The 13,281-nt window shown below is 43.6% G+C and overlaps 1 protein-coding gene across 1 annotated transcript in view; it reads right to left on the bottom strand.

The window, feature by feature from the left end:
* Positions 1 to 10,894, bottom strand: part of MBD2 (methyl-CpG binding domain protein 2) — a 56,384-nt gene extending 45,490 nt beyond the window's left edge. Inside the window, exon 1 of the mRNA XM_074994348.1 lies at positions 10,671 to 10,894. Within this exon, the coding sequence (XP_074850449.1) occupies positions 10,671 to 10,783 (113 nt within the window). The 5' untranslated portion in view covers positions 10,784 to 10,894. The remainder of the gene's footprint in view (positions 1 to 10,670) is intronic.
* Between the last annotated feature and the right edge of the window lie 2,387 nt (positions 10,895 to 13,281).

The following is a 13,281-nucleotide window of genomic DNA, read 5'->3' as shown; positions in this document are numbered from 1 at the left end:
TACCCTCAACAACCTCTGCTTGAACCAAAGCCAGTCAGAAGGAAGACTTACAAAAAGCAATAAAAAGGCAGGGGAAGACACAACTGAACCACTCTGGACAAGAGTGACAAGATACCCCCTAGTTTCACTTGCACAGAACACAGGACAGAAAAGACATTGCCATTAGCATTAGAATGCAGAACAGCAATTCCAAGGGAAGAACCATACTGAACTCCCGGACACAGAAAGCAGAAAAGCATTACCTGATGGGAAATCTCTGCTCCAGATGTTAATGAACCCCTGCCTATACACACCCAGATCAGTAATTACCAGAACAATTTCAGTAATATATCCTCTTTTGGCATCCCAATTACTGAACTGCCTAATTGCATCATGCGCTCCCTTGAAGGAACACTGCCCATAGCTAGAAATGATCTTTTTCTATTGTCTATTCTAAACAAAACAACTTTAGAATATTCCCTTAAACAATCAGTTTACCCATAGACAAATATAGTGTTCCTCCTTGAACTACTTTTGTTTTCCTACACAAACCCCTACCCATGCTCTAAGTATTCTAAGTATGGCTCTAAATTCTGCATCAGCTCCTCTGGGACTTCATCTTCTACTGACTGATCCTACTGGGGCTCTGCTCTGCCTATCTCCAATAGTTTAGATCCCCAGATGCCATCACTACCTGGGGAACCCAACCAATGCAAGCTTCATGGAGCAGTGAGATCCATCTTTCTGTCTTTCTTTGGGTATAGCCTTCAGACCCTGCCTTATGTGATCAGTTACGGTTTGCTAACCCTAACATTTGTAATCAGATTTAATATTGTAACTGTTTCATTTGGCTCTCCTTGTATGATTACTATCTAGTACTACCTCGTATGATTCATGGTTAATTCTTTGTTCTCTTCCTTCCACCCACCCAAAGGGGAGGGGTGCTGTTTTTGGCTTCACCATTCACTCTGCAGCAATGTTCCTTGTACATAAGCTAAAGATCCCTGTATCACCCAAGAATCTTATGCAGTTTGCTCATCAAGTGGGTTGTTAGCAGAATGATTGTGGCATAAAAGTGCAGATGGAGACATCCTGAATCTGAGGGCTATGTGAGAGTGGCAGGTTAAAATGCTGTCTAAATCCAGCCTATTGAGTCCAAGGCCACACGAGGGTCACAGCCTGGCACTGCTGTGCAACCCAGCCTACTGAGGCCAGGGACCTATAAGGGGTCAGCTTGTGAGTACTGATCAACTGGTCCTCTCATATGTGTTCTGTTAGTGGGTATGTGTGTGTGTTCTTTTTATTCTAGGGTGGAAAACAGAGGTCTGCAACCTGCAGCTCTTTAAGGACTTCTTTGTGGCTCTCGATGCTATAACTGCAAACTCAAAGAAAAAAAAAAAAACAAACCCTGATTATTTTCACTAAACTGTGAACATCTAAAAGCCCCCAAATGAACAACTCATACCTAAATAGGAAACTATATGGATCTCAAAACTTTGGGCAACTCCCCGGCATCCTCCAGAGAGAGAGAGAGAATGAGCAGAGAAGGTGTTAATCTCTTCCTGAGGTAACCTGACCTCAGGTGAGCCAATGGGAGTGGAGTGACTTTTCTGAACTGAGAACAACTGCAGTTTAAGGGGCTTTTTTCTGCTGAGATGGCATAGAGAAAAAAGATGGAGGGAGAAGATGTCTCTCAGGCAATTGGAATGAATATCATAAATATCCTGACCATCTCAAGATCAGCCAGAGATGTACATAAGAGGGAAATGTATAGGTAGTCATGACCTGGTTATGGTTATTTTGAAATTTGTTGGACTGGCTACTGCTGTTTGCTTGCTACTTTGTTTTTGTTGTTTGCTGCTTTGTTAGTTGCTGTTGTTGTTTGACGTGAGATATTCTCCACATAACTTTTAAGATGAATCCCAGGGAAATATTCTTCTCTGTGTGCAACCAATGATATATTTTCTCTTGCTTTTTTGAATAAATCACTGTTTTTAAGCAATTGATGTGATCCTGTGTCCTAAGAAGAGTCTGTGCCTTGGACCAATAAATCAGCTACTAAATTACAGTTTTTGTGTTTGAGCTCTCTCCAGAATGAGGGTTGAAAACTCGGGATTATCCTCCTATAGCCATCCCAGGTGTATGTTCTTGGGTTAAGGAGGTTTTTGTTTTACCTTGGTGGTGACAGCATACCTTCCAGAGGATCTGTGACCTTGGGAAGTTTTCAAGTAAAGCCTGTGTACAGGCAAGGTGTTTCAGTTTTTGCAGGCCACCACTTTTTGCACTGAGAGTGCCAGATCAGGAACAAAGCCTTGACAGAATCTCCACTGAAAAATATGTTATTAGGGTTGGGAGATCGGACAGGTCACCAGGAGACATGTTCTTTCCAGGCAGGAGGTAAAGCAATGTTAATCTTCCTGTTTCATACAATGTAGATTTATTTGCAAAATGAGCCAAAGGCAAAAGAAAAGTTTATGAACCCTATAGGAAGAGGAAATTCTCAGGATGAACAAACCAGTTTGTTTAACCTGCTTATGACTAAAGACAGGGACTGTTCAGTTATGTCTGCGGATGCCAGAAAACACAGAGGGTCATTCACCTACAAGGCAAGATAACAGCATCTTATGAAAGTAGGGTAACAGTCAAGCCTGACCATAAAATATTATAGGGATTTAGAACGAGCAGTACTCAACATGACATTGAGTGTATCTAGTTAATTAAGTCTAGGTTTTATGATGTATGTTATTATTTTATTTCATATATAGCCATTTGTTTCCAATATTTCAACTTGCTATTAATTTAACACTATGCGTTGTTAAATAACCTTAAGCTTGAGTTCACTATAAGTCTAAGTGCTGTGCATTAAGTGAAGAGGTGGTCAGAGGTAAAGGTAAGGTGGGGTATGCTCCTGCTCCAGAAGCAGCTGATCTGGGAATACTGACAGTGTCCAGCAGAACAGGGATTAGACACTCCAGGGAGACAGAAGGCTTGAGAGTCTTAGAGGGAAATGCTTGTGTTGCCTGTGTAGTTGGAATCTTACCCCCAAGCAATTACAGACAAGGTTTCCTCATCCTGAGGGCCAGTGGTAGCAAGGTTCCTCACAGCACTAGCTATTCCAGGAAGCACCACAGATATCCCACATCCTCAATGAGTGTCAAAATCAATGTGCTAGTCATTGTACAGTGAAAGGTCTCTCAACCATCAAGTTTCAAAATCTTAAGCTTTTCCCATATATGGGAGCAGCAGAACAAAGGTCAGCAAATAAAACTGCAAATGGGAGCGTGAGCGGGATTTTTTGGCTCATATGTGTTTTCTTTTGTTTCTCCTTGACAGGAGATTAGGAAGAAAGTCTGCACAACTCTAGTGGCAGCAGTAATAGTGACCCAAGGAATGGGAGAATCAATGAAGATGACTGGATAGGGAAGCTGGTCATGTACATTATCCTGCAGTGTAACACTGAAAAGATCTTCATTTGTATGAAGGGCTGCTCGGGGAGAGCTGATAGAAGAGAAGATCTAATGTTTTGAGACACAGATAGAAACTCAGGCTGAGTTTCAAAAAAGATTTCAGCAGATGATGGAAAGAAGAAAAAAGGAGGCTGAAGAAAAAATCAAGTCTCACAGATGCAAGCTGGACTTGAAAACTGTGGGTATAGATTGCAGGATGAGGAAAGTGATGAGTGGAAACATTTGACTTTGAAAACCAGGCTGAGAAAATGAATGGCTAATGAAGGAGAAACAGAACTCAGACTAAGTTTGCTTTGATGGAAAATACAGAAACTGCACTAGAGGTCATAACAGAAGGCAGGAGTGCAAGGAAGAAGGAGAGAAGAGCAGCTAGTCCTAGGGAAAGAGGGTAAGAGTCAATAAAGATAGCCAGAATTTAGACACAAAAGGACAAAATACAAGACGACTCAAAGCCAGAAAGAACAGAAGGAGGAAGGCCAAAGGATCACATCAGCACCAGGAAGAGGCAGGTCTACATGACTTGGGGACTCAAGAAAAACACAGAAACCCATCGTGAGAGCTGATCCGGAGAACACCTAGACAATTTTCAAAAGTTAGTTTAGCTCCTGGTATTACATCTCATTTAGCACTTTCTATACTTTTACACTCACATATCAGATTTTCTGTCCTCTGCTGCTCAGAGAAAGACCTATATACACAAAATAAATGCATTCTGATATTTATCTTTGGTAATTATCCAGTTCCCACTAACAGCAACTAAAGGTCTTAAACTTTCTAATGTATTATCTCCTTTTCACAGGTGGGGAAATTAAAGATTTTTTTTAAAGGTACTTGGGTTTGGCAACAATTTAAGCGACTTAGGAGCCCAAGAGTTGATCTAAATGGGGACAAAGCCCACAGCATCTGACGTGAGCTACTTAGCTCTAACTACCTGTCTGTGTACACAGTTTCCACAAAAAAGTGCCTTTACTTGCATAAGCTTAGGCACTTCAGAAGTCTATTCATCTAACTGCTCAAGGGCATTCACAAACCACAATGAACTAGGGTGTAAATTTATTAACTCCATACTAACTCCCCTTGCAGACATGTTAATTGCACAATAAAAATGCCTGCCGGCACTTCCAAAGAGCTAATGTGCACAAAATACTCTTGGGCTGTGTCCATACTTGCACTTGCTCAACAAAACTGCAGCTGTTCATGGGTACTTAAACACTCCCTCATCTCACGGGCTACGTCTACACTAGCCCCAAACTTCGAAATGGCCACGCAAATGGCCATTTCGAAGTTTACTAATGAAGCGCTGAAATGCATATTCAGCGCTTCATTAGCGTGCAGGCAGCCGCGGCACTTCGAAATTGACGCGCCGGGCCGCCGCGCGGCTCATCCCGACGGGGCTCCTTTTTGAAAGGACCCCGCCTACTAGGGGTCCGCCTTTCGAAAAGGAGCCCCGTCGGGATGAGCCGCGCGGCGGCCCGGCACGTCAAATTCGAAGTGCCGCGGCCGCCTGCACGCTAATGAAGCGCTGAATATGCATTTCAGCGCTTCATTAGTAAACTTCGAAATGGCCATTTGCGTGGCCATTTCGAAGTTTGGGGCTAGTGTAGACACGGCCATGAAGTAGTACACTTGCCACAGCAAAACTGTAATGTGAACACTACTTTGTCCTACCGAGAATATGAAATGAGCTCATGGGGGCACAGGTGGCAAAAATGTCAACAGTGTTCACACACTTTTAGCAAAAGGGCTGTACTGACAACCTTGTCACTAAAACCTGCATATTGTAGACATTAGTGTGCAATAAGAGTATCTGCACAGGAAGACAAGATGAAGTACCTAGGTTACTTCAAATTTAACCTTATATCATTGTGCCCCAACTTCCCCATGTTGAGAACCCATCAGTCGCATTTTCAAAAGGCTCCTAAATACTTAAGTCTTTTCAAATTGGCTCGTGAAGTCTCCAAGGTATAGCAATGCCTACATAACTTTAAAAATCTGGACCTTAGTGACAGGAAGTCAGAAGCAAAACAGTGAATAGAATTCACATTTCCCTAGTCTCAGGCTAGCACTCTAATGACTGGACAAGCCTGCTTCTCAACTGTACCCTTTTTTGTCAGTGTAAATACAATGACATCAGTGAAGATGCTCCCAAATTACAGCAGCATGTGGAGGAAAGTACAACAATATAATAAAAGTTACATGGGGATCACATGGTTCTTCAGATGGCTCAAAGGCTACTAGAAAGTTCCATATTTGGACCATCTGGTTGTAACACAGCGGAGAAATTATTTGAAAAATCATTGAAAAGATGGCTTACAAGTCTCCCCAATGCCCACATGAGTTCCCTAATTTATATTACAACAAGCTTGCCATTATAGCTGCGAGTAGTGGAAAGTGATTGTTTTTAGTGGCTATCCACAGTAGTTTGGGATATCTGGAATATGCATTTCAAAAATGTGTACACTTTTTGACATATAAATGAAATAACTAGTACACGTTTCAATTTCCAAAGCAGTACAGAATGTATGTGGTACTAGACATGCGTACACAGTCTCATAGTTAACAGAACACAGTTATAAGAAAATTCCTTAGAACTTACGGATATGCTTTGAACATAAGGACAAACTAGGTTCATAACGGCTTAACAGATTTCTACATGTGGGAAAGTCAAACATAGCTTTCTAAAACAGTTAAAGGAGAATACACACAGCTAGGAAGAGAACCAATACAATTTGTCTTTATGCTCACATTGTAAACATCCTTGGATTTTACAGTGACTTCATTCAGGCAACCACAAGTCATCATGAATGACACATATTGGGTATACTGGGGCATGGAGGAAGCATTAGCATTTAATGAAAATCTGTGTCCCAAAAAAACCAGACAATTTGTATTACCAAGATTATATTAGAAACACACAGTCCACTCTATGCAAAATACCAAATTCAAGTTTATACAAATGACAGAAATACCAGATAAACTATTCAATTAACATGCACCCCCCAAAAGTTCTATAATATACTAAAGTCTAATTTTTACTTAAAAAGCCAATAAAGGAAACAAGGGCAGGTTGTTGGGGTGAGAGAGAGAATACAAGGCTCTGGGAGAGAGTTTGGGTGTGGCAGGATGATTAGGGCTTGAGTTTGGCTGCATGCCCCACATGAACCAAGTGGTTTGGAGCGCAGAAGCATATTTGGGGTGCAGGTTCCAGCCATGTGGTGCTTATCTCAAGCAGTTTCTGGTCTGTGCAGCAGGGCTAAAGCAGGCTCCCTGCCTGACCTGGATCCATGCTGCTCCCAAAAGTGGCCAGCATGTCTAACTCCTAAGCACAGGGGAGGCCATGTGGCTCTCTTTGATGAATGCTGCCCACTCTCACCGGCACGATCATCACAGCTCCTACTAGCCACAATTCACAGCCAACTGGAGCTGCAGAGCTGGCACTTGGGGCAGGGTGAGCATGTGGAGATTCACTGATCAACCCATGCTGCTTCTGTGAGCCACAGACACAGGGCAGGCAGGGAGCTTACCTTAACCATTCCGGAAGATGAAGACAAGCTAGCGAAAACGGTGCAGGTGTTAAACGAAGAAGGGAAGCGGTACGGACTGATTATGAGCATCGATAAAAAAAGTGGTATTTGGAGATAAGGAAATAGGAAGGAAGATCAGTGTTGATATGGAACTAGAAAACGTAGAGACGTTCACATCTCTGGGGACCAACATAACGTATGATCTAGACTGTAAGAAGGAAACAGCAACTAGAATAGCAAAGGCAAGAGTGAGTTTGAAGGCAATGGATAAGATGTGGAAAAGCAAAGCAATTAGCTTAAGAACAAAGCTAAGCATCTTGAAAACGTGTGTATTCAGCAACATGTTGTATGGATGTGAGACATGGATGATAATGAAAGATTCGAAAAGAAGAATATTGGCATTTGAAAGGAGTTGTTATAGAAAGATTCTGAGAATAGGATGGATGCAGAAGGTCACCAGTGAGGAATTATATAAAAAGATACACCCAACAGAGAACCTGCTGCAGAAGGTTATAAAACAGAAGCTACAACTGTTGGGAATATTTGCAGAATGAACAACGAATGAAAAATCAAGACCCTGGTATTCAGCATAATGGATGGTTCAAATAGGAGAGGCAGACCCCACAGAGAATGGATAGACGATATAGTAGATTCTGTACACTGGCTCCGTACCAAACTAAGCCACTCCGCACTTGGACTGGGAAAGATGGAAGGAAATAGTGAGAGGGGCATCAGACACCACTGGGCACTGAGCCCATGGTTACTGATGATGATGATGGCGGCTAACTGGACTTTGAATGGCTAAGTCAGCACTGCTGACTGAAGCCACCACGGTCTCTTTTCAAGCAGATGTTCTGGACAAAAACCTATGCCTGGCAACCCTAATTATAAAAGTTACAAGTCAGTTGAACTAACTAGGCCTTAATCTACAGAAACAGCAAACACCAGCCCACACAAATCTGGGTCCTTGACACTATGACCAGCTTGTTCACATGCCCAACAATTTATTACATCATGTTATGTGAATTTGATATTAAAATTCTGTAACCCAATGCTAATGCTGAAACAAAATGCATTTCAAGATGTAAATTGTGTTGATTACAACATAGTTATGCAGTAACAATTCTGCTTGGCCACCATTTACTTAGTTGGTCATGCTAACTGAAATTGTTTTTAAAAAAATTTTTCCTGTGCCTTTGTGTGTAAAATGTATCACCAGACCCACAATCAACTAGAACCCGCTCAGAAAATAACTCATACTGTGGGCCTTAAGTTTAAGCTTTCACACAGGTTTCACAACAGAATGGTACTGCAGGAAGGAAAAGCTAGCGATGTCAGTTGCTATCCAATCATCTGCCACCATATTAGCCCACTGCGGGCAATTCATGTCAGACAATAGCAGTAATACAAGAACAATGACAAATGAATCTCCTTTAAAAGGTGGCTTTCAATGTGATTTATTTAAAATGGTAATGGAAATTAATGCTCCCCTTCCATATATATAGGCATTTCTTTGGTCTACTGCCAACACATGATGGTTCAAATGATCCTATTTGCAATGCTAATAGAAACAGGATTCTACATAAACTGGTAAACTAACTCCTGCCCTTGCCAGACAGTGAAAGGGCTAATCCCTCAGCTCTTCCCTGAGCTAGGAGAAGAGAGGCTGCCCTGCCCCAAAACACTGCTTTAAAGTTAGGGAGATGCCTTCAGATGTGACTCATTAGAGACAGCCATAAACAGAAGCACACTAGGCAAGAGGTTAGCCATAACAGAAGGGAGTTGCCTTCAACCTACAGTAGCTCGGACTTGTAACTCTTTTGTTCTACCACCAAAGCCCTAAGACTATAGTTCGGTTTCTTTGTCTTCTGAGAAGAGAATGAAGTTGTTTTTTCAGTGCCTCTAATGAGGCACACACAAAGAATGTGGGTAAAATAAAAAACTAGGGATTTTGTATTATTATTGTGATTGTGACAGTATTTAATACAGTTATAGCTAAAAACTTTTTAACAACCATATTTTCCACATACTCTTTCCATACCAAAAGTGTTTCAATTTGTTTGAAGATTTCACTTTTAGACAAAAATAACTTCTGAATTGAGAATAAAAACAAATGACAAATTTATTTTGCTAGAAATAAAAACAAACAAACAAACAAACAAAAAACAACAACAACACTCTCCTGCAAACAGTATTTACTCCAAGCTTTACAATACTCATTTTAAAATAACAGATCCAAGTTTGAGATTTTTTTTTGGCACAGTTGTGAACATTCCATTTATTTATTTATTTACTTACAAAAGGAGAAAATCTAGAGCTCTTCAGTTTACACAGTTTACAAGCAGCACCTATTGCTCAGGGGTTCATTCAGCTTCAACAATGTTTTAAGTGTTTTAGAATCTAATTCTGCAATAAGCTCTTGGAAAGAAACCAGCACAGACTTTAATGGGATGTTGCAAGAACACATAGGCTTTTCCCTATACAAATTAATGGCAGTACATAACAGCAACTAGTCTATCTGTAAGAAGTGCCCTGCAGGACTTCCACCTTAAAATGCAACTGATAAGTGCACTTGCAGTACAGGCTCTACTAGTCCTTGCTTCAGAATTTAAATTCACAATATTCCTGCTGCAAAAGACTGGCTCCATGATTCCTTCAGTTAAATACTCATACTCTTAACAGCCTGTGCATGCCTGCCACGCCTGTCTTTAGGTGCTCAAATAGCTTAATATAAAGTCTGAATTTGCAAATACACTTTCACCAACTTCAGATAAGAATATATATTATATAAAAAAGAGTGGAGCTCAAGATGATATATCCCAAATTGCCACTAATTCAAGCCTGATCAACCCCAGCTCTTCAGATGACCAACAGGAAGAAGTCACCCAGGAAGGAAAGGCAGATGCTATGTTAGGCAGGAAGTGCTTCCTAAAGGCCAAAGCAAGCACGAGGACAGCCTGTCAACTTTCCCTACTCCCTAAACCACCTATCTGCAGATCAAAGACATGGCTGCCTGAAACTGACATCTTAAAACATATGTTTTCTAACATGTCACTTGCTTTCAGTTCTTCCCAATGACTTATAAGAATGTGAAAGCGTCCCACTCCTGTGGATTTGTGCACGTAGGGAGAAGAGGGGAGGAAGGGTCAGAATGCGGGGAGACAACTGATGATGTCCTGGCCCTGTTTGGAAGGAAAGGGACCGCAGAGAGTTTCCTAGCCCGGTGAGAGCGTGAGGTCTGTCTGACAGCTCCCGACCCCAGTGGGCGCCATGCCTGGCAGTCAGATCTCTTCTCTAGGGCTGTGTCGCTGATGCAAGGGAGAAGCTGGGGCAGTGGAGCGGAGAGTCCCGGAGGCGGCGGGCTGTCCGGGGGAGAAGTTTGCCGCCCCCGGAGGAGGAGGCCTTGTCCGGGAAAGCAGAGAGGATGTGCCAGGCGCGAAGCTGCCAGCCGGCGGGGCTGTCCCAAAGGAGGGCGGGGGGGACTGTCCCGGCCGCGGTGGGGGTGGGGGCAGGGCGAGGGAGTCGCCTGCCTGAGGAAGATGCCCCGGGAGGAGAAATAGGGGGGCCTGGCCCGGCCCGGCCCGGGTGGGGGAACGCCTCACGGGGAGACTTCCCGGCCGGGGAGAGGGGCGCTGTCCCGGTCCGGGGCGGGGGTGGTAGGCCGGGGGGCTGGAGGCGGGCGGGTGTTCCCGGGCGTTACCTGAAGTAGTAGACATCGCTCTTGCCGGCGCTGAGGCCCGACTTGCGGATCACCTCCTCCTTCTTCCAGCCGGGGGGCAGCGCGGGGCAGTCCATCCTACCCCGTCTCTCCATGCACCGGGCCCGGGGGCCTCGCGGCAGCGGCGCAACACTTCCCGGACGCGGCCGGACCCGGGACCCCCCTGGCGATGGCGACCGCCGCGCTCTCCTCAGAGCCAAGAGCCCGACCGAGCTGCGCGCGCAGCTACCTCCTCGCCGGGCAGCCGCTTCCGTAACTGAGCCGTGGAACCTGTGTCATCGACTTCCGAGCGGGGTCATAGAGCGCGATCTAGAGAGGCCAGAGCGGCCAAGGCGTAGACTATGGCGTCCGCTGCAGGAAGGCCAGAAGAGCAACCATTGGGAAGCCCTGGGCAGCTGCCCGCAGCAGAGGTCCGTAGAGATGAGTCGTGAAAGCTCCTATCTCTGGAGCTACAGACGATACTGGAACGAACCACAAACCCTAGATACATAGTATCAAAGAGGTAGCCCTGTTAGTCTGTGTCTTCAAAAACAACAAAAAGTCCTGGAGCACCTTTTAGATTAAGAGACATTTTGGAGCATAAGCTTTCCTGGGCAAATACCTTCTTCACCAGATTCATGAGCCACTCATGCATCTGACCACGCAGTCTTTGCCCAGGAAAGCTTATGGTCCAAAACATCTGTTAGTCTATAAGGTGTCACAGGACTTCTTGTAGTTTTTAAACACAAAGACCATGTCTGTACTTACAAAAAACTTTGAAATAGCCATGCTAATGGCCAAATCGAAGAATATTAATGAGGCACTGAGATGAATTTTCAGTGCCGCATTAACATGCCAGCAGCCACGGCACTCTGAAAGTCCTGCAGTTCATTTTCTCGCTCGCGCCTTGTCTGCATGGGGTCCTTTTCAAAAGGACCCTGCCAACATCGAAATTCTCCTATTCCTATCCTGATGTTGGCAGGGTCCTTTCAAAGAGGACCGCCATGCAGACAAGCCACAAGCAAGTGAACCACGGCACTTTGAAAGTGCCATGGCCACCGGCATGCTAATGAGGCATTGAATATTCATCTCAGTGCCTCCTTAGTATTCTTTAATTTGGCCACTAGCATGGCCATTTCGAAGTTTTCTGTAAATGTAGCCATAGCCATAGTGTTCATCAGCAGCACACACACTATAAACATGTTCCAGCACCCTTAGTCATAGAAAGCTAAATGAGCGATTACAGAAGCCCAGTGTCCCCTCTATAAAAGCCCTTCTAGAATGGCTCCAGTGCCCAATACTTGAATCACTGTAGAGTGCTGTAACATTACCAAGTCTATCCAGACCAAAGAATACATCCAGAGCAAACAGAGTTAGTAGGTCCACAGGCAGGACTGTGAGGGCGCCTCTACACAGCAAAGTTAGTTTGGAATAACAGATGCTACTCCAAAATAACTTTGTGTCTACCCCACACAACTGCTAGTTCATAACCTCATTTGCATATTCTCATGTGATGTCACTTCCTGAAGAGCCTTTTCCAGAAGCAAAAACAGCCATGTAGATGGGGTTCCTTCAAAACAAGCCCCGTTTTCGAAAGAACTCTTCTTCCTATTTTGTTTTGGGAAGAAGGGTTCTTTCGAAAACAGGATTTGTTTATGAAGGAACCCTGTCTACATGGCAGTTTTTACTTCTGGCAAAGGCTCGTCCAGAACCAAGATCATGTGTGAATATGCAAATGAGGGAAGAGATGTGTAAATCCATGCCTCATCTGCATTTCCAATCTCAGTCATTTGCATTCTGCTTCCAAAAGTGGAATGCAGTGTAGTCGCAGTTCTAGTCTGTAGATCTGCTATTTTGGAATAAGCCATTCTGGAAAATATCATCTGGAATAACTTTTTCTAAAACAATGCTGCTCTGCAGACATTTCTTTACATAAAATTCAGTCAACCTGTGGGACTCTTTGCGAGATCATCTTGGGAAGGTCTAGACTATAACAGGGTTCTAAACAGATCAGAAAGGGTTTGAGAAAGGGCTAGCTCGAGCACCGGGAGGGGGCAGAGTGTCATGAACACAATGTTATTTGGAAAAAGAATAAATCAGATGTGGAGTATCTCACTTGCTTTTTAAATCAATCCAGCAAATGCAATGGCATCTCCACACTGTCTGTAGTTGTAGCACAGCTTTTCCGAACAATGGTAATTTAATATTTTAAAGTTGTTTCTTCCAGTTCATAATGTGATTTAATAACAAAGGTTATTGACTCACGTGCAGTTTGTAATACACTACAATATAATGCAGAGGTCAGCAACCTCCAGCACAGGTGCCAACAGTGGCATGTGAGCCGATTTTCATCAGCAGACAAGGTAGGAGTCTACCCCACCCCACCTCCCGCCTGTACCTGAGAGCTTGTTCAAAGCCATGCCACCTGTAGATTAACAAAAGACCATATAATGCTACCAACCACCACCTGAATAGTAAAGCTCTGCATCTTTATTTATTAATTAAGCTGTAGGACTAAGTAGGACTATTAGTGACTTTAAAAAAAACTATCACCAACACTCTGACTGTTCAGAGGTCAAAAGGTCAAATTTTAGCACTCCACGTCAGAAGGGCT

This window comes from Carettochelys insculpta, chromosome 5, assembly GCF_033958435.1.
Source record: "Carettochelys insculpta isolate YL-2023 chromosome 5, ASM3395843v1, whole genome shotgun sequence".
Lineage (NCBI taxonomy): Eukaryota > Metazoa > Chordata > Testudines > Carettochelyidae > Carettochelys > Carettochelys insculpta.
This window is presented reverse-complemented; position numbering and strand designations above follow the sequence as displayed.